The sequence below is a fragment of the Tympanuchus pallidicinctus genome, unplaced genomic scaffold (genome assembly GCF_026119805.1).
Source record: "Tympanuchus pallidicinctus isolate F22 unplaced genomic scaffold, pur_lepc_1.0 scaffold2, whole genome shotgun sequence".
NCBI classification, from domain to species: Eukaryota; Metazoa; Chordata; class Aves; order Galliformes; family Phasianidae; genus Tympanuchus; species Tympanuchus pallidicinctus.
This window is the reverse complement of record NW_026294721.1, coordinates 21,082,887-21,108,698: the sequence shown is the minus strand read 5'-3', so window position 1 is coordinate 21,108,698 and position 25,812 is coordinate 21,082,887. Positions and strand designations below refer to the sequence as shown.

At 41.1% G+C, this 25,812-nt stretch overlaps 3 protein-coding genes across 6 annotated transcripts in view; 2 read left to right on the top strand and 1 right to left on the bottom strand.

The window, feature by feature from the left end:
- Nucleotides 1–25,812, top strand: part of RPL9 (ribosomal protein L9) — a 228,772-nt gene that overhangs the window by 2,711 nt on the left and 200,249 nt on the right. Inside the window, exons 6-8 of one of the 2 annotated variants that reach the window (XM_052681757.1) lie at nucleotides 2,025–2,105; nucleotides 2,397–2,512; nucleotides 3,682–3,804. In XM_052681757.1, the coding sequence (XP_052537717.1) occupies nucleotides 2,025–2,105; nucleotides 2,397–2,503 (188 nt within the window). In that variant the 3' untranslated portion in view covers nucleotides 2,504–2,512; nucleotides 3,682–3,804. Of the gene's footprint in view, nucleotides 1–2,024; nucleotides 2,106–2,396; nucleotides 2,513–3,681; nucleotides 3,805–25,812 lie in introns of those variants that run through there. The other variant, XM_052681758.1, reaches the window with a different exon arrangement.
- On the bottom strand, nucleotides 5,437–20,423 carry KLB (klotho beta). Of its 3 annotated transcripts, none has more exons than XM_052681732.1 (6): nucleotides 19,538–20,423; nucleotides 11,699–12,203; nucleotides 9,831–10,099; nucleotides 7,880–9,023; nucleotides 6,113–6,214; nucleotides 5,437–5,913 (listed from the first exon to the last, which is right to left on the bottom strand). In XM_052681732.1, the coding sequence occupies exons 1-6, from the start codon at nucleotides 20,273–20,275 to the stop codon at nucleotides 5,672–5,674; spliced, it is 3,000 nt and encodes a 999-aa protein (XP_052537692.1). In that variant the 5' UTR covers nucleotides 20,276–20,423; the 3' UTR covers nucleotides 5,437–5,671. The 3 variants fall into 3 exon arrangements, with proteins under 3 accessions (XP_052537692.1, XP_052537693.1, XP_052537691.1); XM_052681733.1 differs by having other exon boundaries at nucleotides 5,735–6,214; nucleotides 19,538–19,681; nucleotides 20,156–20,422; XM_052681731.1 differs by having other exon boundaries at nucleotides 5,735–6,214.
- RFC1 (replication factor C subunit 1) overlaps nucleotides 25,311–25,812 on the top strand; it is a 36,699-nt gene continuing 36,197 nt past the window's right edge. Inside the window, exon 1 of the mRNA XM_052681729.1 lies at nucleotides 25,311–25,452. Coding sequence (XP_052537689.1) covers nucleotides 25,450–25,452 — 3 coding nt within the window. The 5' untranslated portion in view covers nucleotides 25,311–25,449. The remainder of the gene's footprint in view (nucleotides 25,453–25,812) is intronic.

Sequence of the window (25,812 nt, the reverse complement as noted above, 5' to 3'; positions counted from 1 at the left end):
TCATATCCCTAAGTACTACATCTGGCCTTTCCTTAAACACCACCAGGGGCAGTGACTCCAGCACCTCCTGGGCATTCTGTTACAATGCCTCATCGCCCTTTCTGAGAAGAAATTTTCTAATATCCAGACTGAACCTCGTCCAGACAGTTTTGTGCCTGGCAGAGTTGAGCCCAAATGATTATGTATTATATGATCCTGTAGTATCTGGAGCAGTGTGTGGATGGGACCTTGGGACTGTCTCTGTTCTTGAGTAATCCCTCATTTTCAAACTGCTGCTCAAAGTATCAAGCAGAAAATGGGAAATTTTTTGGAGTGTGCAGGCACACTTCATCATCCAAGTGTGGTAGAGCTAGCACCTCAAAATGTCCCAAACCTCTCAACAGCAGCCAGTGATTGGTCAAAGAACTACAACCGAACCATGCTGGGGTACAAGGCACCTGATACCTCACCAGATGTAACTGTGGTCCTGCCTCAGGTAGCTGTGTCATGGCATCTCAGATCCCCGTGCTTCCTAACGCACTGGAGATCTTGAGTAGATGGGAAGTCAGCAGGCACCAGGACAATTGAAATCATTGAAATTTTTATAAAAACTGTGAAGAGAAAAATGTAACACTTCAGAAACGCAATTATTTTGAGATGTCCAGATTTTTTTTTATAGTTCCACTACTGTGTGTGTGTGTGTGTGTGTGCGCGTGTGTGTGTGTGTGTAACAGATGGTATTTCAGGATGTGTTCAGATAAAGCATCAGACTGCTCAGAACTCCCTGGTAGATGCAGCGTGGAGTTGGTACAGGGTTTTTGACTTTGATTTACAGTGTGGTGTTAAAGGTGGGCTTGACTACTGTACTTCATTTTATTTTTTTTTTAAATCAGCATTTACTTCAAAGATAGGTGTTAGTGAAGTGTTAGTTTACCACCTATTAACTATAGATCATACTATAGAATTGCACTTGTGATACTTTCTGTGCAAGAAGGTTTCCTGTTAGATTTCTGAATGTGGTAGTGCTTGTCCCTTAGAAAGGTTCTTATTGTTTCTTGTGTAAACATGGTGCTTAACATAGCAGAGGATAGGATTTTTTTTTCAGTGACTTGGTCTGTATCTGGTTTTGTCTTCACAAACATAAGAATGTAGAAACTGGCACCACCTAGCTGACAGTCATGCTGGCAGATTCTCCAACTTATGTGCTGTGTTGGTGATTAATGCTGTAGTGCAGTAATGTGCAAGTCATGCTCTGGATTGAAGGGAAGTAATCTTTGTGTGCTGAAACTGCTGGGAGAGGACAATCTTGGAAGAGTTGTGGGAGGACCATTTTAAGTCACAGAAGCTCATTTTTTGTCTAGAGTAAGAATCATAAAATTAGAGAATGGCCTGGGTTGAAAAGGACCACAATGATCATCCAGTTTCAACCCCCTGCTGTGTGCAGGGTCACCAACCACCAGATCAGGCTGCCCAGAGCCACATCCAGCCTGGCCTTGAATGCCCCCAGGGATGGGGATCCACAACCTCCTTGAGCAACCTGTTCCAGTGTGTGAAAAACTTCCTCCTCATATCCAACCTAAACCTGCCCTGTCTCAGTTTAAAACCATTCCCCCTTGTCCTGTCACTATCCACCCACGTAAACAGCCGTTCTCCCTCCTGTTTATACGCTCCCTTCAGGTACTGGAAGGCTGCAATGAGGTCTCCCTGGAGCCTTTTCCAGGCTAAACAAGCCTGGTCCCCTCAACCTTTCTTCATAGCAGAGGTGCTCCAGCCCTCTAATCATGTTAGTGGCCCTCCTCTGGACCCGCTCCAAGAGCTCCACATCCTTCCTGTACTGGGGGCTCCAGGCCTGGGCACAGTGCTGCAGATGGGGCCTCACAAGAGCCAAATAGAGGGGGACAATCACCTCTCTCTTTTCCTGCTGGCCACCCTTTTTTTTCTTCTGGAGCCCAGAAGAGCCTTACATCCATAAATTGGGACCTGAATGCTGTGTCTTTAGTATGTGTTTATTGTCTTCACGAGTTTGTGCATTTTCTTTCCTGTAGGTGTTTCCTGTGCCGTTTCTCAAGCCCAGAAAGATGAGCTGATCCTTGAAGGGAATGACATTGAATTGGTCTCCAATTCAGGTTTGTGAAGTAGTTGCAAGGGAAAATGTGATGATATGTTCAAGTTCATCTGGAGATGTCAGTTTAGCAAACAATTTCTGTTCTTTTTCTCCAATGCTGAAGTAAAGGACAGCTCAGATATTTCTGCCTTATGCCTCATTGCCAAGAAACACTGAGATGCATACTTCTTTCTTTAAAACTGACATGATTTCAACTTGATAATTCCCTCCTCCAAGTGATGGTTTTATTAGTTAAAATACTAGAGATACTGTGTTTGGATCTCTTATGCTAATGGTTTTGCTTTGTTCATAGCTGCCTTGATCCAGCAAGCCACTACAGTTAAGAATAAAGATATCAGGAAATTCTTGGACGGTATCTACGTCTCCGAGAAAGGAACAGTACAGCAGGCAGATGAGTAAAACTAATAGGTTGGTGTCCTATGTGGATTGGCATTATGTTGTACGTTAACGTGCTGTGGCTGTCAGGTGTGTTCAGTTCTTTCTGAGGACAAGCATGGCACCTTTGCATCTTTGAAGTCTATGACGTACAGAATATGGGAGCTGGGAACAGTGGGGATGTGAGATAGCGTGTGTGAGAAGCAAGTGTCTGGAGATTGTGACTTGAACTGGAGGCTAGATAAAGTCTATTTCAGCAGAGCCTCAGTGGTTTACCATGTTCACTGCAGGGATGCAGTCGTATAAAGCTTCTTTATATCCTGAAACTCAGATTTCTTGGCAGCAACTTCACGTCTCTTAATAACGTTGTTTTATGTTGCTGTTGGTCTAAACATCTAACTGAATGTGGTATTTCTATAGCATGAATGTTAGTTTGGATGATAATTAAGAATTGAAAGCCAACTGGCCTGGGATGAAAGAGCAATTTCAGTTATTACAGAGGAAACTTCCTTGGACTAAGGCTCCTCCTGGTTATACACTGGCTTTCCTTTTATTTTTTTCTCTCTAAATAGAGTAATACCAAGAAAAGAAAAAAAAGGATAGCATTTCACATGTTTTAGGATCTTCTGTGTAGTTATGTAAATGCTTGTAAACATAAGTCAGATAAACAGTGATAAATAATTGTTAATGTAAATTTGTTACTGACATTGAGCACAAGGATTTGGTGTTTAAGAATTCTAACTGCTAGAGGAATCTGATGCATTTCAGGTATGTATGGTTGCTTATGTGGTCCAAATAAATAACTTGTATAGGATGAGACAGGCTGAGTTGCATTTGAGATAAATGTGTGCCTCCCAGAGCTTGAGACAGGATGCTGATGAAGTGAATTTCATAAACTAAATCTTACTAGCAGCAGGTAGATATCAGGTGCTTACAGGCTGCAGAAAAAGTGATTGCCAGTGTTGCTCAGAGTTCTGTAAGAAATAGAGCAACTTCTCTCTTTATTATACAGTTTTGAGCATTTACTCATTTTCAAGTAATCTTGTCTGAACAAGTTGGGCAGATTTTTTAGTGCTATTAATTCTTGTTTTGTATTTAAACTACCAGATAGATGAACTTGTTTTATGTCTGAAGCTTTTGAATGTCATGTTTGCATTGCTAGGTAAAACTTTTTAAACAGCTCTTTAACATTTTATTTCCAGTTGTCTGGGTCCTGGAAAAAAACAAAACAAAAAATGAGACAGCATATCAGCACGTACTGGATTGGGACATCTGATACGAAAACTGAACAAGATCAGAGGTTTAATAAAATAAAATATATTTCATGTCTTGGTCTGTTTTTATTTTTTTTGAGATCTAAATGATAATAATGTGGACCTACTCAAAGTCTTCATCATCTGGAGAAGCACATTGTCACATAGTCATGGTAAATAGTTCAGTGCTCTGCATGTTTGTAGTCTTGTGCAATGTTACTTCTCTCTTGAACATTCAGATCAGCAGAAGTCTGATGGATTGGAATCCTCATGCCACATAAAGCCCCAGATTGGTAGTTTTAAATTGTAACATAAAAAAATAGCAAAAGCGTTGTTTTCAAAGAAAGGAAATTTGGTGTTTTTTCTTACTATGCAAAACCTCAAACCAGTGATTACAAAAGCAGATGACCATGTACAGATTCTGGCAGAAAATTTCAGATTTGAAATATGTTGAAAACAATCTAGAATTGTTTAAAGCCAACTTACAAGGTTTTTTAATTTGGATGCAAGATTAGAGTAAGCCTGAACACATGACCTATGTGGCTTGAGAAGCATTGAATTAAGAAAACTGAAATACCTACATCAGAATTCAGATACAGGGAAGTTTCAGTATGCGATTTGTCGTCTGTGGATTACACTTTTTTTTTCTTGGTTTCTCTTTTAAGATGTCTTTTTGTGACTTTGTGCTGTTTCTATGCTATGCTAAAATCTACCTTGTAACTTCTATCATCAATTTTGGAAAGAATTGCATAAAATACTTCTATAAGGTGGCTAAAGCTTAATAACAAGGGAAACATCTCTGCATGCAAAGGGGAAGTACCTACAGCAATTTAGTGATTCTGTGGTCAGTTCGTGTAGGAGTGCTGTACTACTGAGCTGAATTTTATAGGTATGAAATTTGAACAATTTCTTGTGTTCAAGCTGTCCCACTAAGGCAGTCTTCAGAATTCTGTGTTGGCTTACACAGTGAGCATGGAATTGTAGGGGTTGGAAGGGGCCTCTAGAGGTCATCCAGTCCAACCCTCTACTTAAGCAGTTCCCCAAAGTGGGTTGCACATGGAGGTGTCCACACGGGCTCTGGAAGATTTTTGTCCAGGTAATGGACATGTGCATCTCTAATACTCCTGCCATTTGCTGTTCTGGCAGAGTGTTTTCATGTTCAGAAGAATCATGGTTTTACTGCTACTTGCCTTTTGAATAAATTGGCTTCCTGTGATGTTGGCCAGTACTTGAAATAGACTGGAGGAGTAGTTGTGCATTTATGAACTGAGATTTAAGGTTGGGTGATGCGGGTTCAGTTGGTTGCACGTGTACTGGTTTGAGGATATATGCAAAGTTTCTAGTTGGCTGTGCAGAAGGATCCACAATATTTAGCTGCCTTAATTCTTCAGTGTCAGTATACTTTTGCATCCTGGTAGTTCTGTGTGTGGGTGTATGGACTTCGACTCTAGCAGCTGGAAGTGATGACTGCCTTGGACTGGTAAGGATGCTTCTCTCTAGGTAGCATTGTTTCTGCAAGATGGAAACAAACATGTCTCAGGTCTTACTATTGAGGTTCTGTATCCTTGGATAACAGTAGATAAATTGCATCACTTGCTTTGTGTTTGATGCTATTTTCAGTGTTTAGGGGCAGCTGGAAGTGACAGAATGTTTAGATTGTTGCTCCAAAAGTGCAGAGTTACAGATAGTGATGGCACCTACCCATTTGGTGTTTGCTAACACTTTTATTTATAAACTACTAGTTGCATCTTGATGTTTAACATTATTCATAGCATGAATATACATCACAGAAAGTTTTGGTCCAAAGAAGTTTGTATAAAAGTGCATATCAGTTCTCACAGACTAATATCTCTTTTCAAGTCACGCAGTTTGTGTGGTTATTCCAAGGCACAGGAAAGGCATAACGTTTTCTTGGTACAGAAAGTGGAGAAAAGTGATTTCACCAGAAGCAGGTATCATAGCTTGTTTTCCTGTGCATACAGTTACCTTCTGTTTTCAGCTGAGGTGTTCGGTGTGTATGACTGGAGTGACTCACATAGTGCTTTTCTGCAGTTGCCTGTTTACACGGTCCTCTGTAGAATGCACAGTCATGAATCCTGTTGAAAGTGGGCTTGTGCCCCTTATTAAAGTGACACACAGATGCTCCGGATTCTCTTTGCCTTGAAACGTTTTCTTCTTTTTCTTTTGTGAAAAACAATAATAGTTAAAAGCAAGATCAGAGTGGAGAAAAGACAGCAGGCGAAGAATATTAATGGCTTCTTCTGAGAAACAAACAAACAGAAGCTACACTGCTTGTCGTTGGATGGATCACAGGCAGAGTAGTCAGCAGGAAAGCCATTATTGCTTATCAGGTTATTGTAAAATTTTATTGAAGGCTTGCCTTTTGAGTCAGAAGTGAAGAATCCAAATCTGGGCTTAGATTTTTCCTCGGTCAATTTAAATGCGTAGTAGCCTCTAATCTTGACTTTGTCAATGTAGTATGCTGGGAGGTAAAAAATAGAGAGTTGTTAATATTGTTAATAACATTTTGTGTAGTTTGCAGACTTTCTAGTAATGAGTTAAGTCTTCAAATAAGTTTTCAAACCATTTATTCATTTAAAGACTATAATGACATCATAAAATATTTACTTGCAGTTATTGCTTCTAATAATACTCAGCTTCCACTGTATTAATTAGAAACAATGCATCATTGTTCCAAAAAAAGTTTGAACCTGGGAATTCTGTGGACCTACCCTATGAAAAGAGGTTTTGCACAGACTTGTAGCCCATATCTCTGAATGTCTGTATGTATAAATGGCACTCAGGAATGTTAAGTGCCAGCCAGCTTCCATTCCACCTCCTGCATTGTGTTAGGCAGTGGGACCAGGCCTGCAGTTCAACCAACAAGACTGAGTGCTGCTGCTTTTCCTTGCATATGGGCCAGGATGTGAAAAGGAAGCAATCTTAAAATTCAGATGATACCTTCATTGAGAAAAGGAAGTAGATGAGGGTGAGATGAACTTCACTGTCCTCATTCCTCCACACGTTGTGGAATCTTGTATGTGTGCAAATGCTGATCTTCCCTGCTTTTTATTTCTAATGTCAGCTGGAGGTAAGAGCTGCTGCCTTTGTAGGGTGACAGGATGCCAGCTCCCATAGGCAGAGTTGAGGAGATGGAAGGCCTCTCAACCTGTTTTCCTTTGAGTCTGCAGGTCTGAGCAGGCTTAGAGTTGGGAGCTTTCCTCTCTGGCAAAAGTAAGGCCCTGCTCTTGTGAACTCACCTGCAGGACTTTGGAGAGCAGATGGTTAGCTGGGTCCTGAGAGTGGTGTTGGTGAAATTCCTGCCTTATTCCAGACCCAGCTGCTCAGCCCTTTGTCATACGTGATTGTTACCCTGCTGCATGCAAGTGCTGGGCGAAAAATACTTGAATGAAATAATAATAGTCCTTGGTGAGTAGACATCTCTCACTCATATGTAAGTACAAAGTGTAGCTGAGGATGTGAGCCAGACTCAGCAAAAGCTTTCTAAACTACAGAGATGTTTCCATGAATAGTCTGAGGTATCACGCTATCTGAAAATTGAATTTGGAGCACTGTGATGGTTGCCCCTTAAATGACCTTTTCCTTTGGGTAGCAGCAGAATAACTTACTGTCCCCTTGTTTGTAATGTGAAATTGGCATGAAAAGTAAACCAGCAAATGTTTATCAATTCTGTAGTAATTGGGAGAGAGCTAAGCACTGGAGGAGAAATGCTCTGCTTATTGTTAGTGTCCAGAAGCAGTCTGAAACTATGGCTAGCTGTGAGTAAGACCTGCCTCATTTTCACACGTTTAGCTTCTGGGGAGTGAGGATGTGCAGCCTGTGTTAGGGGACAGGTGCCCCAGAGGAGCTTTTGGATATCCTGTGGCCTGGCCAGGGAAGTCTCCGGAGTCTGTCAGTAGGAAATAGTGTAGGGATGTATTGCGCATCCTTGGCTGTATGGTTCAGGTACCAGTGCCTTTCAGGGACCTTTCCATAACTGCCTGTGTCTCAGCTTAACAACACAGCGTTGCTGCACTTCTCATGAAATATTATCTCCTGCAGACTTCAGAGTAGCTAGCATTGGGTAAAGCCTGGGTCCTGGATCTGTGCCATGAAAACAGCTCTGAGGAATCTGTCATAGGCTCACCTTTTAAAACCTCTTGTACGTATTTTTCTAAGTAGTAGTTCCGAAGCTCATCGTTGTCCAAGGACTGGTCATCTATTCCGTTTGCTGTGATGTAGATGTCTATGTCACCGTAGGTTCTTTTAATCCACTTCAGAACCTTGCGCACTCCCCAGGGCACCACTGCCAGCCGGGAAGGGGAGCTCAGGCAGGTGATGTCCTGCAGGAACTGGATGTCACGGTCAAACTCGTACTGGCTCCCGTTCTGGGGCTCGTGAATCACAAATCGTGTGGTGAAGTGATTCAGTGCGTAGAAGTCAGCTGCACCTTTAATCAGCTTCCTTTCCTCACTTGTGAAAGACGGCAGTAAAGAGTGGGAGAGGCCTTTTCTGTTTTTAAAGTGGATGTATTCCCTCATTGTAGCTGGATAGTCTCCGGTCTTAAATATGGGGTCGGCAAACCAGCCTATTTCAAACTGAAGGAACCTGTTGGCAGCTTTGGCGTGGGACTCAAAGTAGGGGTTGGCAGGCTCTGCCCAATCTGAGTGCAGGGACAGGGACACTTTGCCGTGCTGGAAGGACCGGTACTGCTCGTCGTATGTTCTCCAGGCCATGGCGTGTGCTATTAGCAAATTGTGCGCTGCCCGGTACGTATCGCTGCTGCTCCTGTTGTAGACATCGCTGAGTCGGTTAGGCTCATTTATTGTAATCCAAAGTTTAACCAGATCACCAAGTTCCTGAAAGCATAAAGCCGCATAGTCTTGAAAAGCGTGGGCCGTAGACTGGTTGAGCCACCCTCCTGTCTGCAGCAAAGGGCCCGGCAGGCCCAGGTAGGCGTGCGTTGGGTAGTACAGGGTGACCATAGACTGCACGTTGAGCTTTAGCACTTCGCTAATCACGCATCTGTAATACCTCAGCACCTGTCTGTTGACCACTGACAAATCTCCATTGGGTAAAATCAGTGACCAGTCAAGTGCAAATCTGTAGTGGGTGACTTTCATTTTTTCCAGGAGGTCAAGTTGCTTTTTAATACTGACAAAATCCGTACACTGTGCCGGCCGGGTTTTTAGCTTCACTCCTTCCACTTTGTGCAGGAGCCCATCTCCCGTGATGTTCCACAGGTAGAGGTTTGGATCACAGAACTGGGGTGAGGATGCCACAGACTCTGCCTGGGGAATGGAAAGCAGTATGTTAAAATGAGGTCATACTGACCCCTCCACCAGCGTACGCTACGTCCATTTTCACGGAGATAAATGTCCCACATGGGTTCCCTCTGCGGTCACACAAAGGACGGTTCTGATGGTTCTGCAGAGACAGCAGGGAATGTAACAGGCGGGCACGGATTGTTCTGGCACTGCTGCCAAGGTCAGTTCTGTGCAACCATGGCACAACAGTCCCTGTTCTTACTGGTAGTCTTTCTGCCTGTGCAAATATCTGACACAATGTGTAGAGCTTAGTATGAACTCCATCTCTGCTCTCTTCTATTAGTTAGCAAGTATCTATGTAGAAAAGGATATATTTTTACTGTTATTTTTAACACTCATAGTGCAGTTTGTAGCATAATACAGTGAAGTTTAAAATATTATTTAAAAGAAGTGGTCTTTTCTATGCTGTATATTTACTCAGAATGCTTAACAGAATATATAGAAGCTTTACTTTTTTCCCCTACAGTTGTTGTTAAGTAGGATAAATTACAGAGATTTGTTGGTATTTGGGGTGCTTAACATTCTTTTCATTGGACTACCTTTCTGTATGTGATGACAAAGAGTATCTCAGCACTGCCATACACATTGGTCATCCTGTCTACCGAATTTAAAGCTGAAATAGGTACTGCAGGAGGCAGTTGGGAAAAAAGATGGTGTGCAGTGTGCGTTGAGATTCAGAATGAAAGGTACTGCACCCAGCCTTTTACTCATCAAGTAAGCTCATAATTGTTCTGCCTCCAGTGGCCATTTCTGCATTTTATTTACTCTTACCTTCAGAACAGACTCAGTGATACCCCAGGAGAAGTCACAGGAAAACTGAGCTTGAACACTCGGTGTAGACTCTCTTGGGAAGAAGCCATTTTCCTGTATGATTTGTTTATAATAAAGTGCAGATGACTTGGGAATCCGTTCCTTTTTTTCACTTTTGAAATCCACATAAAATAATCCACGTCGGATTTTGTAGGCATGCTGCCATTCAAAGCCATCAAGGAGTGACCAGGCTGTGTAACCGAACACATCTATGTTGTCATATTTAATAGCTGTGTAAGAGAAATTAACATTCATGATTATATTATACCATATTTAGTACTCTAACATACATATTGGAAAGTAACAGCTGCAAAAGATAAGTTTCAGTTGCCTTCAAGAATGGCAGCTGGGATCTGTTTGTAGCAATGGTGATTTTATGCAGCTTATTTTCATGATTTGCTGCACTATAAGTTATAAGCATACAGTGCAAAGCTTTCAGTACTCTTCTCTGACACATGCCATGTCAGTAGCCACCAACCCATTCCAATCTGGCCTATACCAATGATGTTTTGTGGTTAAACAGATCAAATTGGTTTTGCTGTAAGCAGCTAATTTATATTAGATTTTTCTGTCAGCAAAAATATGAGAATATATTTGGAATGTTACTGTCGGTTAGACACAATTTCCTTCACAAAAAGGAAAAAAAAAGCAAACAGTAATGAAGAGGTTACTCTGTATTTGGAAACGTGTTGAAGAATTGATACATGTAAAAATACAGATTGCAGTTCTTGTAGTTATTAGCTGAGCACTGACCCAAGCATTTCAGAAGTGTGGGCCCATGGATGGTTATTGCAGACAAATCTGCTGCAGAAGAGGGTTGCATTTTCTTAGCTAGTAATCTACCTGCCGTGCATCTTCAAATGCAGTCCTGCCTCTAGGCTTCCCTCTGTTGCCATGCAATATTTAAAATATCAAGCCAAATACAGGAATGTAATCTCAAATTCGGGACAAATCAGGCTATGTCATATATACTGGGCTATGTGAAGTTCACAGTTTGGAACAACTTTATCTAGACAGCCTTCATTAAAAGCTTAATCTTGTCTGTTGATTATCAGACATTCTGATTTCACATCTTTTCCCTTTGCTGAGGATTAGAAATGTTTTTGTGAAGGATGTAGGCCACCCACCACGGCAGCATGGCACACAGTGCGTGGTGCAGGAGGGCATGGCCTCAGCTGAGGCTGGCACCCAAGCCAGACGTGTCTCCTACCCCCCAGCACCGAAATGGAAAAATACAGGTTTTGCAGAGGCTTCGGGTATTAACAGCATTAATGTTTTATATAAAATTAAATCTTTGGCCTTCAGAGAGCAGATCCTGCCCTCTGGCTTTTTGGAGTGAAAATACCAATATTCCACCTGTGTATTTAAAACACGTTATCTTCTGCTTGGCATGGTGTAATCCCAAAGAATGATTGCCTTTGGCATTGAAGTAGGGGCTTGGCATGACAATGGCAGCCTGTTGTCACTGCCTTATTTTCCTGCTGTCAAGGTATGTGCCTACACAAAGATTTTACACTCAGGCTGCCATTAGTGAAAAGTGATATGCAATGTATTTAGTTACATTCATTTCTGGCTCAGTTTTGTACCCAGATGTTGGACTTTAGCTTTCTGAGACAGGGACTAATTTTTTTCTGTTTGTACAACACTACCACCAGTGGGTCCTGATCTGTGGCTTGCACTTACGCAGTAGAAATAATTAATCATTAACTTAGTTGCCATTACGTCTTTTAAAAAAAGATTAAATCCTTAAAAAAGCTAAATTATCTTTAAAATTTTCCTAACAAAAAAAAAATCCCAAAAAGAATCCAGCAGCTCAGTTGTGCACAAACCTTGCAACACCTTATTTATGAAGTTTTTCATCATGTAGATGGCAGTGGTGTCATCGGTTTTCACGTGGCTGTCGGTGAACCAGCCGTTCTCTGCAATGAAGATCCGAGGACTGTCGTATTCCAGTTTAATCCAGTTCAGGACTTCCCTCAAATTGAGCGACAAGTTTTGTCCCATTTTTGGTAGAGTGTTTGGAGGTTTGAAGTTATCAGGACCGAAGGAAAATGCGAAGAAGTCAGCTGTTCCTTTTATGTACTTTTTTTCATCCTCGGTAAAGCGCGGCAAAAAAGATTCGTTTTTCAGATCTTCTGGATAATCGCCGTCCCCATGGATGGGTTTAGCAAACCACCCAAGTACTCTGTCCACAGACTGCTGGCATTTAGAAATGTCCAAAGTGTCTTCCGATCTGTTGGGTTCGATCCAGTGGGATCCCAAGACTATGGACATCAGTCCCTTCTGATACGGTTGAAAGTGTTTCTTGTAGTTATGCCAGACTTTTGCATGAGCCTGATAAAAGAAAAACAAGGTTGAATTGCTGCTATTTAATAACTCTGTGTCTGTGTAAGCAGCCAGCCAGACAGGTAGCTGGGTTTGATCTTCTGCAGACTTCTGTGGCAATATCACTAAATGATTAAGGTACAACAGTCACCCTGAAGAGATGCAAGGTCTTTAGATGGTGGTAATGCTCAGCATCTCCTGTGTGCTGTTGCTATGATGCATTTGGCTTTCTGCCTTTTGATATAAGTCTGAAGGTTAGATGTTCCAGCAGATATGTGAAATGGCTCTTATAGCTAATTTTAGACCAAACAGCTGTCGACAGTGGGATATCAGTGATCTGCAGAGTCCCAGCTGGTTCTTTCTTTGTAAAGTACTGATTGTTGATAGAGTTAAAATTTTAAACTGTAATTACAGATTTTACATTAATTATATATCTCAAATTATGTCTCCTGTGTCAGTGTTGGCTCTGTGCTATTGATCGACTTTGTGCTATGGGAGCTACCTGAATTTGCTGTGATCAGACCACATCCCCTCTGTTCCTCTGTTCTGTTCTTAGGATGCACTTCCATTTGTTTGAATTTGCACTAATTATACAAGTGTTCCACTTTAAGTATCTATGTACAAAATGTGGAGGAAGCTCTAAGCTGCAGCTGAAAAATTTGAAACAAAATGTTGTTTCACAGTGTGAGAATTTTGATCCAGGCTTACAGTTCATTTCTTCTTTGAAGTTGCTATAATTATAGTTTTCCTGACAGTACATAAAACAGAACAGAATAAAGTTTATTCCTTTGAAGTATTCATTCTGACAACAGCACCACTTTGGTTTTGAAAGGAAATCTGACAGCTGCATTTCCCCAGTTTTATTGGTTATGGCACATATCAGCGTTCAGGTGATGCCAATCAATGCCTTCTGTAGGACAGACACAAGTTTTGCCAGTATATTAGTGGCAATGAAAACATACCCTGTATTGCATTGTAATTCAATTTTTCAGATCATCGTCGCGTTTTAGACAGCTTAACATTGTCACACACTGGAATTACCTTTGAATGTCACATTAATCATTTAGTTAAGAGATCGCATAAGTCAAAATTTTTATAGTCCGTGCATTAAAGCAAATGCATTGGAGATTTAGGAGCCTCTAGCATTGTTCTGAGTCCTGTACAGGAAAATGGGAGATTGCATGTGTCAGAGAAGGATGGCTCTGGATGTTCTGGAGATGGATGTGAGAGAGGAGAGGAGCTGACACCTCCCTCTGCTGATGAGTTGTCCAATAACTCAGGGTTTACACTGCTCCTCATGTATGGCTCTATACACTAAGCTTTAAAGCAAATGACTGTTTGCACCCAGAAAAACAGGGAGAAATATTGTGAAACACTTCTACGAGTTAGATTGACATTAGAAAGCCAAACAGCATTGCTTACATTTGACAATAATTTCAGCTAGTTTATCTAGAAATGCACTGCTTGGAAAAAAGAAAAAAAAAAGAATAAAAGGCCTGATGTCAGGTAGGTATTTATTTAAACTCAGGAGTACTGTGGAATGACAGCTTGTGAAATTTTGTGTATCAGTTTATGGTTTCTAAGGTCATGCTTGTAACATTCGTTCAAGGTCTGTCTTTGAAAGTACTGATAAAGCAACATTAACCTTTGAGATGGAGGTTAAAGGGAGGCCAACAAAATTGTACTCATGAAGAAAACTGAAAGCTGCAGTTATAATATTACAAAAGGGATTTCTTACTAGTCTTACCAGAATATCTGTGTGGCCAGTGCAATCCACTCAGTTACCCTCACTGTCCCCTCCCAGAGGTCCCTCCAGCCCCACATGGCTGCTAGAGCCAGCCTTACTCTGGTGTTAGCTTGTAGTTGCCTGCCCCTACTGATTTCTTACGTGGTGAATGAATATTATCCCCCAGACACAGCCTACTAACACCTGTTTAATGAAAGAGACAAGTTCCTGTTGGTTTGACAAGAAAAACTTTGCTCAAGTCAGCTGTGTTATTCATACAACCAGGTAGCAGGATGGGGGCATCCGCTATATCTTAGCAATCCCGTACTACTAAATAAAGTGGAGTAAGAAGGCTTTGCCAGAAAAACAACCAATTACAAATACACTACCAACAGGTAAAAGACTATCAGGGAGACTTCATTAGCTGCATGTGCAATTTCAGGAAGTTGATTAGAGAAAAATAAAGTTACTACTAAAACACTGTCTGCAGGTGTGAAAGCAGCCACAAGTGCCATTCTACAAGAGCAGAACTCTGATGGAAATACATGCGTCTAGCATGAGTCAAGGTAGGATTTTTACATCACAAATTCATATGCATCACTGATGTCTTCTAATTCCAAGGGCTGTCCCAATTAAAAAAAAATGTGAGTGGTCTATTGAAAGTTGTGGCAGTTGTTGTAGATTTAATAGCTTTTGCTTGCCAATAATTCTGTTTCAAACTGTTAATTGTCTGTGAAGCAGCTTAGCATTCTCAGGTGAAGGATGTATTCTAACTGCAAACTGTTACTGATGGAACCAACTGATAATTAACATTTGTTTTGTAAGATGAAACATGAAATAAACATTGATTTAAAAGCTGTATTATACATTACAATTACTATTTTGAGTAAATCTTGACTAATCTTTTGTTTTCAGTTACAGTTTAATCCCTAATCTTTCACTTTCCTTGTTAGATCAAGGACAAATGTCAAGGCTGAGTACACAGCGAAAGCAGGATCAATAATGGGTATTTATTCTAGATACGTATGACATTAATTTCAGCATATTGTCCTGGCATTAGTATAGCAATTATTCCATAGACTTCAAAGTCACAAGAGTGCTAAGCCAGTTAGTATTAACGCTGCAAAAAGGCTAGATAGAATAAGTCAACTTAATAAAAGAAAGACAACAGTGTTGTTCTCTCTTGAAATATTCTCATGCTCCTTCAAACTCTGCTGCTGTAAATTATTTTCTGTATAGACAAAAAAGTTTATCATGGAAATACCGACACTTTCAGATTCATAAGATTTGCTACAATAAAGTGGCTTTCATAGAATATCTCAATATCGAATACACAAAACAATGTGGAGTTACTTCTGCATGCTGGCCAGCAAGAGAATTTTAAAAAATCCTAATAAAGAGATTCTCCCTTTGTGTTTAATTGTTTGGGTTTTAAAGAATGAGGAGCTAGAATAGACAGTCTATGGTGACTGTAAAAATCACTTCAGAAGCAGAGCAGGTGTGGGGGGCTTATTTGGAGAGTTTATTTTGGTTCGAGGCACTGTTGGTCTGTGGTAAAGATGCCCTGTGGTCAGGGTAGAGATAACGCCTTTCTTTTGCAAAGTGACACTGAAGCTGAGTCCTTGTGGAGGAAAAAAGGGCTGTGGACATGTAAGTGACCAAGTTTTCAAAGGGGTGGTTTGAAAGTTTTATGATGGAATTTGATGAGTGTTAGCCGTTCTGCACTTGGATTGCGTGTTTCCTGATGGTTTCCAGGAAGTAAGCTAACTTGTAAGTAAGCTAACTTGAAAACAACAAATTGTATAGAAAAATGTGAATCATTCCTCATTCAAACCTTGCAAAGTACTGTCATCACTGATGACTGACACTGAAAAATCTTCCGGCAGTGGAATTTGTAAGCATAAAAATTCTGCTGTCTCTCTACGGCCGTACTTGATGGACACCAATCTCTCTCCTGTTGTAAGAAAGATGAGCATTGGTATAGCTTCATCTTTCAAGGTCCTGAGGAGAGACAGGGCAAAACGTGCCTGTGTGGACTTAGACATAAAATGATTCCTGATTCCTTCAGCAGAAATTTTGTTTTTAAAGAGAATGAATTATGGGACTTCTCTGGGACACGCTCATCCAAAGAGCCCAAAGGTAATAGTGTGTCCATGAAGAGATCCTGGCAAGGAACTGCTACCAGAGGAGTAACTCAGCCAGGCACAGAGAGGAACCTGAGCTGGGATGTGATGGATCTCTGTGTAGACATCCTGTGTGTTCTTTTCCAATAATGTGTTATTAAAACATGTCAATGAAAAAAATTTGTGGCATGATTTCCTTGTTCTGCTAGTGCTCTCCTGCCCTTTTCGTCAAGGAGCAAGATGGAAGGGAATGTGAACAGTCTTAAACACAGTATTTAAACAAAAACAAAAAGTTTCTGCCTGTCACAGCAAGGACAGAACTGCCTGGAGGGCACTGATACAGAAGATGAAAAGATAGCTGATCTGTAGTTTGTAGTGTTTACAAACCTCAGCCTAAGAAACAGGAAGAACAAAACTAGATCTACAGAAAATGGTGATAATTGATCTGATACATATCTGTTTAGTTCCAGAGACAGTGATTCAATTGCTTCGTATTTTCCTGCTTTTTTCCAATGTAACTACTATCAAATCAAAGAAGTGCATCTATTTTTTCTTCCTGTGTGCAGTCTCTTCTTCCCTACCTTCGTAGTGCCTCAGAAGCTAATTCATTGTTTTTGTATTTTGTTGATATGTCTTTCAAGTGTCACGTGGCAAGTTACACCTCACTGTGTTCCAGTGTTGCTTTTGTGAAGGACAGTCCCTGTTAATGAAAAAAGGAGATGCAGACTGTCTTTCTCCACGTGGTATCCAATTTCACTTGTTCCTCTTATTAGTGACTACCATCTGATTGACTAGAGATTCACCTAAGTGAGAATCTTAGCCATTTGTAATTTAAAAGCTTCAAACATCATATTTCCTATTCATTTCCATGTGAATACTACCAGATCTTTTATAATGATGAGCAGCATTAGGACACACTGTGTAAAATATATACAGGCATATAGTTCAGATGGAAACATCGATATCTATATATTGTTTTCTGAATGCAGAACTCCCAAGCACACTGCTTAGCAACCTTTGCTTTCTGCATTCAGTAGCTGACTTTATTTCTGGGTCTTTAATAACAAGAGGGCTGGCTCTTAAAAGGTGCATCTGTGCCATTTCATTAGAAGGATGCAAACCACAGAAAGAAAGCACATGTAACAGCTGACACAGGATGTGCAATACCTTGTGCTGGGAACAGCATATGTCTCCTGAGCTTGAAGAGAACAGATAAATCCTTCTTTTGTTGAAAATACTTCATAAGGTAATGACTTACCTAATGACCTTCATTCATGGAAGCAGATCATTGTTTTATTGGTTCTAAAATGTGTGGATTTTTTTTTCCCCAACTAAATATTTGAGTTTTAAGCTGTTCGTTTTCTTCAATCTACTAAGGTTGTTAGTTAAGAATTAAAATAAATTTCTTACAGATTATGGCTACCTCTCTTGAAAAGCATACCACTCATGTCTTACGTGGTATGCTGGCTTTAACTGTGTTTTATTAAGAAATATCTACATATATATATATATATAAGATGTGTTGACTTGTGTCAACAGTTTCCACAAGAGTTTCAATTCCACCTCCAACCACAAAACATTACACTCTGGATGCTTCACTACAAATTTAGAATTCTTTGTAAAGAAGACCTGAAATCTGTAGGACTTTTACAGTGCCACTGGAGAAAATTGCTAATACATTTTGTAATGTTCACAGTGCTGTGAGAAAGATACAACATGAAAATAACTTCTGCTCAAGAATAACATATTGTGTGTTGCACAGAGTATCACTAAATGCTTCTTTCTAGTGATTTGTCTTATGCTCAGAAGCATAGATTTTAAAGCTAGAATGAACAAGTCTGAGTTAAATAATCTTCACTAAGAAACTTCACTTAGTAATTCGTATATCAGGCTCTGCTTGGCTTCCTGGCACACTCAGCTGATTCTTCAGTGGAGGTATTGCTCTCTTTGTGCTATGTGGTGTTTATATGGAAAACATACTGTGGAAAAATGCAGACATTGCTGAGCTGATAGTCCAGTTTCAATTGTGCCACTCAGAAATGTAGGCAAGCCATACTGCACACTTGCTTTACATTCTTTACATGTATTGTATCAAGTATCTTACATAGCACTTGAAAAACAGAGTGATTGGGCATCAGTTCTCTTTGAGATGCTTCACAAATCTCTATAGCTAAGTCAATTCATGTGCTATGTCTGAAATCAGTTATTGAATCTGGACACCTGATGACTCTTTTGTGTAAAACTTCTATTGACTGCAGTGCGAGTTTTTCTGAAAAAAGATGTTCTCCAGCTCAAGCCCAGAAGCAAATACAAGAAATAGAAGTTGCAGAAAACTTTAAACACTGTTAATTAATATTTCCCAACGTGCATAATTCTTTCTGTGTAACAAATACATTCAGATGTATTTGTTAACTACATTTATAATGTATGGTAGGCAGTAGAAAAGGTCTATGACAGCTAGGAATTGCTTGAGCATGGAGAATTATACTAGCTTCTCTATCAAGCAGACAGGACAACATCTTGCTCTTTAAAGTACTTCGAGCACTACAAATAAAAAAAAGGTGTATTTATATTGTTAATTATCTTAAACTGCTGTTGTCAGAGATTGTTTTAAATTACAGCGTAAGAAAATAAGAATATAAACTTTTAAGCATATGAACAAGCTACTCTGTGGAATGAAATCAGAGATGCTGTAAATTGTTAAGTTCTTGATATTAGCATGAATGTCTCTACATTTTTCCTTAAAAATATAACCTTTAGGCTCCTCTTCTTGCCCTTCTCAAAGAAAGAATATTATGAACTTAGGACCCAGTACTGAAGCTGTTGAAGCTACTGATCACAGGATCAAATCTATTGGATGTCTAATTCTGTAGAAGAAAGCTGATACATAAAATAACACTCACATAAAAATGAAAATGCAGAAATTGCTATGGAAATAATGTAATTTTGAAACTCTTAAATAGTAAAGGGGACATTTGTTATCTTCCAAAACCAAGAACTGATGACCTTGCTAGGTCAGTGATAAACATTTCGCAATATGATCTTACTAAGCCAGAACTAATCATATTTGTATAAACATATCTTCTATTAGTAGTAGAATTGATCCCATATGCAAATAGAAAAAAAAATCTCTGCATGAGCTAATAGAATAGTCATTTTAGTGTGGCTGAATGACAGAACAGTCATTTCACTGTGACTAAAAAAAGAATAAAGAAGGAAACCCGTGACCTTTGATAGGTAGATGCTGTAAGAAACTTAAATAGAGAAATAAGCAAGCACTTGAAAACAATTACTGAGTCAGCTGCTGAGACTACAATGAAATAAATGTGGAGATTAAAAAAATATTCTTTTAAAGACTGCCTTTGCTGAGGGCTATTTGTTGGTATTTTCACATTCCTTCATTATTATTTTTTAACATAGATTACATGATTGATTTTTCCCATTACTTCCCATGACAGTGCAAGATTAGTTTGTAAATCCTTATTATACTGTACCTTGATCAAATTGTGTCCTACAGCGTAGACAGTGGTTATTTTCCCTTTCTCTCCAGGAGCATGAATACCCGTGCCATAGCCATGCCAAGCAACTAAATAAGGATTGTGGATGGTAATCCAATATTTAACACGATCCCCAAAGGTCTGGAAGCAAAAGGTGGCATAGTCATTGAAGATATCAATGACCGATTCATTTTTCCATCCCCCATACTGTTCCTGCAGTGTCAGGGGCAGGTCCCAGTGGTACAGGGTAACCACGGGGTCAATATTTCTGTAGATCAGAGAGTCAATAAGGGTGTTATAGTACTGGAGTCCTTTTTTGTTAGGAGCTGCTACCACTCCGGTGGGAAAAAGCCTTGACCATGAGATTGAAAACTGGTAAAAGGTAACCCCTAAAAAATCCAGAGCTGACACATCTTTGTCCAGCAAGGTGTAGCTGTCACTGGAAACATCTGCGCTGTCAGTGTCTCTGAGCTCCGCGTGGATGAAGCGGTCCCAGACGGAGGGTCCTCTCTCGTCCTTCCTCCAGCTGCCTTCCACCTGGAAAGCTCCCGTCCCTACGCCCCAGAGAAACTCTGTGGGGAAAGTGTCATACAAAAACATATGTTTTTCACTCACAGGACTGGAGTTGGGGTCCTTTTTCCACACAGATCTTCCCTCTCCGGCAAGCCCAGCAACTATCCTTATGAAAACTAATGTCCAAAAAGCAACAAATCTCTTCAGCTGTCGGCCACGCATTATGCTGCTTTATAACGCCAGCATTAAAAGTCAGATTCCCTTCACCAAGTCTGAAAAAAATCCATTCATTCCCTGGAATCCCTGCTGTGCAGGCTGTCTTCACTTGCCACTAAATGCTGGAGTGTCTTATCAAAGCTTCACTAAAAGCTTGTGATTGTAAAAGCCCTGTCAATGATTAGCCTGAACTGTGAGACCTGGGGTGGGTCAGAGAACAGCGTAATTTTTAGGGAGGTGGCCTTTGTGTGGCCACTGAGACACCTCGGCTGTGTTCTTGCTGCAGGAAAATAGGTTACCCGAGTGAAACAAAAAGCCTGGTCACTCGCATGGGAACATTCAGTTGACAGGGTGCTAAGAAGCTGTCCGGTTCTCTGTTCCTCCTGAAACTGTATTTCAAGGAAATGAGGAAGAAACAGAATTCTAATTACAAAGTCCTCAATTAGAGTGTGATTTAAAATTTTTAATGACTCACATGTTAAATTGTAAGAGTGCCGGAAGGGCTTGGGGGGGTCTTTTCCCAGAGAGAAATGCCTGCAAGAAATGTAACATACAGCATTAGTATACAGTTTATTTCTAGAATCAGGACAGAATCGTGCCTACAAAGAGACTGTAACATACATATGCATATCCCAGTAGTTACATCGAAACACAAGGTGAGGCTAAATTTATTCCAAATACACACAACTGCTGTTATAGCTTATAGAAGTCCTATGTACAGCCCTATGTACAGCATCAGTACGAAATTAACACGGGTTTGTTCTAGTCCTTAAGCAATTTCCCTTAATTTCTTTAAATAAAAATAATTAGCAAAGATAATGAGGCTTGAAAGATGTTATTTTGTTATTAATTTAATAACCTTGCAGCTGGGCCATCAGTACAGGGAATATCTTGCAGAGCAGCTAGATAATATTTTATAGTTTCATCTTCTAACATATTTCAAATTACAGCTAAACTATGCATGTGAAGATTCGGTAAATTTAATAAATACCGTAAGGCTGATACCTGCCGGTCTTGATTTCTTCAGATACAGTCACATAAAATGTATTCACGCTGCAATCAGAGTTGCTGGATAGCAATGGATCTGTACCTGCAAGACAGTCGTGCGCTGAAATCTGAGCATGGAACAACTTACCATGTAGGTACAGCACTGTGCTCAGATGAATTAGCCCTGCTGACACGCAGGAGATGAAAGTCTAGATGGACAGCTGGGCTACGGCTGTTTTATTGTTCTTGCTGCCTGTGAGAGCATGTTTGCAAGCAGCACGGGTGTCTTCTCTAGCATAGCATAATGCCATTCTGACATACGTTCAGTTTAATTAAAACAGTGGAAGATGGAAGACATTTTATATATTTGTTTATGAGATAAACAACAAAAAACTGCATCTACCTCAGTGCACCCTTGTAAGCACATCTCAGCAGCGCCTTCACAATAGACAGTTTCACCTTAGGTGATGGAGAAAGTTCCCACTAACATCTTCACTGCAGATCTCCTGTGGCAGGGCGGCCGCTCACCTAAGGTCAATCTGTCCAACAGAGCAGACCCAGCACTCCCTCAGCACCTGTTCCCTGCTTCTCAGCAAAGATCCTACAAAGGCAGTTTGAGAAAGGGAGGTGTAAATAGGACCTGTACCAAGTGGATCTACAGTATACACTGCCATGTTCCTTTTTTACTATATGGAATAGCATTTGAAATATTAATTGGATTAGTTATTGCATGAACAGAATCCACCTGTTTTAGCATTTAAAAGCTTCAACTGTGTGTACTGTACTGTGAAGCAAAACTGAAATACAAGTCATTAAAAATGCTGTAACGCTAAAGTAGTTAGATACCATGACCAACATATGCTGGAGCTCAAAGCACACATGAAAGCTCAAAGCACTGGGGCGACTGTATTGACAAAGTATAAACGACAGGCTTCTGCCCAGCAACTACAGCAGGGCTAGCACTGCTTGCACCTTATTTCAAACATGGTGTGGTGTATTTGCATGAGATGCAAAGGGCACAGCAGAGGCTTGTGCTCCCAGATGCTTAATTGAGATTAAGCTAGTAACTGTATTTCTTTCATTATTATCTATGTGACTTGGAGCATGCCCTAATCGAGGTCTGAAAATGACTGAATTTATTTTCTTTCTGCTTTGTCATTTGAACTGGTTAGTCTGTAACGTTACTTGATGAAAAGAAAGCAAACTGGGAGAATCATATAGTGACTTGAGTTTGAGAGAGAGATGTGATTAGCTGAGCAAAGAGTTGGGGAAAGGAAATACTGTGACTGCTAAATCAGAAAACAATTTGCACAGCCAAGTGAGATGTGATCAGGGACTGCTGAGATGAGAGGGTGCAGCTGGAGGGGAAGAGAAGAGGCAGTATTTAATTATTGCACCAGCTCAGGTGGCAAAGTCAGAGCAGGCTCCAGCCCTAATGCTGTTGTGGATGTCCACAGTGGGGTTTCCTGCCCCCAACCGTGCATTTAATAACCTTGGTTTGGGAATGAATTGAGGCTGGGAGAGGCTGTGGTCTCCAGGGCATCTGCCATTGACGCTGCATTAGTTGGGAAGCTCAGTTCTCATCTGTCAAATTTCTGTTCTTGCTTCTGTCTTGATTAAGCAATTCCAGTTATGAAACCAACTTTTCACTTGAACACTGATCACATATTCTCAGTTCATGGGTTCAGCTTGGAAACATGGGGCTTGATCTGTAGAAATCTGGAACACGTGAATTTGAATGCATGCAGTGTTAGCATATGTGAGTGAGGACACTCTGCCTAGATACTCAAATTAAGATGGAGAAAAGACTTTGAAAGTTCACTTAGAAAAAAATGTGATGTTTACATTAGCATCAGCTGCTCAGGCCTACTGAGGGCTCCAAAAAAGCACAACCTATGTAACTGTCTTTCACAGTGTACTTATCTTCACCTTATACAGCAAAAACTGTTTGAGATGGGATAAAAGTCTTTTCTAAAGACACATAATTGCAATGGCTGCTATAGAAAGCCTAATGTCAATAGAAACTAGATCATAGATTTACAAAGAACTTTTGGAATTTTTGGGCTGCAACAAAACACAAATTCCTGTTTTGAAAAAGAGATAAATTTGTGTTTTGTTTTGTTTTTAATATGGACTCTAATAACAAGAATATTCTCTACAGGATTCACATGAAATATAGTCAACCATCTAGAAAATGAATATTTTAATGTTTATTAGTGCTATGAAAAAAAGAAGGAAACTTTGTTGCTGTGTTTTCCTAATCACAGCACTATGATACTTGTATTCGTTAAGGCACTTCCTAATTTCTGAGGTTCTCTGGTTACACATAAAGCTCAGAATATTTGTATTCCATGATACATAATAAAGATTTCTTAAGTGACTGACATGTGTTGGGCCCTAAAACAGCTGAGAAACATTGTTTTATGGACTTCAGAAGTGTATCAGGGCTATGGTGCAAGTTTATCTGCTTTGTACTTTCATTATTTCCTAAAATTTAAAACAAATTTTGTACAGCAGTGAATAAAACATGAAGATAGTTTCAATGAAATTTTGTTTCAATTCCAAAATGAACCAACATATTAGAATACAAAAATGTTAAAAGAAACTAGAAAATATTAACAAAAGGAAAGTGGACAAATCTTATGTTTCACTTAGCAATATGAGAAGGTGTATTTTCTTTATAAACAACCTCTCATTAAACATGAAAAGGTCTTCACTGATCATTGCGACAACAGTAAGATTGGTTTTGTTCCACAGGGAAGAAGCCAAGAGCTTGAGTTCACATCTCAACACTTTTTCATGTATTTTGGAAAATATCAGTAGAAAAAGTCAAACATTCTTTCAAAAAAGGTAGAAAACAACTCAAGTTTTCTATTTTTTATCTTAGTTGTATGGAGGGTGATGACACTGAATGAACTTTTGTTACTAAAAAAGAAAAAAAAACAACACAGTACTTTCAGTAAGATAATATGCCCTTAAAACATAACCCATGATCACTTATAGGATCGGTAAGGATTCTGCCTTGGTTTTATGTTGCAAAGCACACATAATATCAGAGGGTATTCAGGTTTGTTCTTGCAGCAGGGCACATTTTTCGGACTTGCAGTGGTATCACAGCAGTACAGAAAGAGAGAATCGTCCCCCTGCTGTGACCAGAAATGAGTAACAGTACCTTACAAGTACCACGATCTTCTTTTTGTGAAGGGTTAATAAACTCCTGCCTTCCAAGAAACATGAATGTGTCACAAGCCTGCAAGCAGATACTGCTCTGCTGGATGTTATTCTAAGTAGCGTTATCAAATACAAACAGAGATAACCACCTGCAATAATTCTGTTAGCATTATTTAAACAGTTTGTGCAGCTCTTACGAATGTCAGCCTTTTCAACTCCCCTTTAATTCTCCCACCAGGAACAGGCATGGCATTAAAAATGACATAACGAGAAAGAAATACATAAATACAAACATATTGCTAGAGATGCTTTTCTGAAGAGATGCTGGTTTTGTTTGCATTGCCATTACAGCTGAGCTCCCATAGTAAAAGCAGAAAGTAGTGAGGAGCACAGGCTGTGCTGCAGGCTGCACTCGGCTCTTCCACGTGTGAAGCAGCAATCTGTTCCTGCACAGTGTGCTAATGTTAAAAATATCAAACACAGACTCCAGGTGGCCGTGGTCCCCAGAGCTGCACTTGGCTCGTTGCTCTTTCATGAGAGGCTTTCTAAAGCAGTGGCAGCACTCTAGATGTTGGAAGTCCTGCCTGTCCACCCATTTTCTCCACCGCTGGCAGCAGCGAGATTGAGCGGCTCCAGCGAATTGAAACACCGAACACCGAGAGGAGGTCTGACGTTTAATTCGTATCTCTGAGTGCATTCACCCCCACCGTTCAACAAGCGGAGACACAAGCGACAGAAAACTGAAAATCCGCCCCGACGCCCGAACGGATGGCGGACAGCCGAGCAACCGGCCGAAAGCCAGCAGCTCCCAGCGGGCCGGGCGCTGAGGGCGGCAGGACCAACCGCGAGGAGCCGCCCCACGCGGCCAGCCCGGCCCCGCCCCGCCCATCACGCTGTGACGACAGCGGCGCGCGCCCGGTGGCGGGAGTTGGCGCGAAGGTTGCGGGGAGCGGGGTGGGCGGAAGCCATGGAGTCGGAGGCGTCCCGCTAGCGAGGTCACCAACGCCGCCGCCGCCAGCAGTATGGTGAGCGCGCAGAGCGGCGTAGCGCCGCCCCGCGCCGCGAGGACCGGGGCTCTGAGCAAAGGCCGCGGGCCAGGCGCCGCGCGGGCGGCTCTGGCCGCGAGGGGGGGGCGGCATCGCGCAGATCGCGCCGTTGGGGCCGCGTGGCGGTTGCGCGCCTTCCCGGCGCGTGCAGCCCCCGTGCCACTGGAGCCGTTGGCGCGCGGCGCGGCTCTCTGCCGAGTAGATCCCGCGCTCAGGTGCGGAGGCCGTCGGTGCTGCGGTTGCGGTGTCGAGGCCGCCGCCTGCGGGCCCGGGTCCAGCGTGTGGAAGAGCGCACGGAACCGGCCGCCCCTCGGCTTACTGTTCTGAGCGGGAGGTGTC

Bases quoted from the DNA above. Each gene is read 5' to 3' on its own strand.
- KLB (XM_052681731.1), bottom strand. From the start codon at position 20,275: ATGCGTGGCCGACAGCTGAAGAGATTTGTTGCTTTTTGGACATTAGTT. The intron at 10,100-11,698 runs GTTTGTGCACAA...TCTCTTACACAG, and splicing joins CATAAATAAGGTGTTGCAAG to CTATTAAATATGACAACATA. The intron at 9,024-9,830 runs GTAAGAGTAAAT...TCCATTCCCCAG, and splicing joins TCACTGAGTCTGTTCTGAAG to GCAGAGTCTGTGGCATCCTC.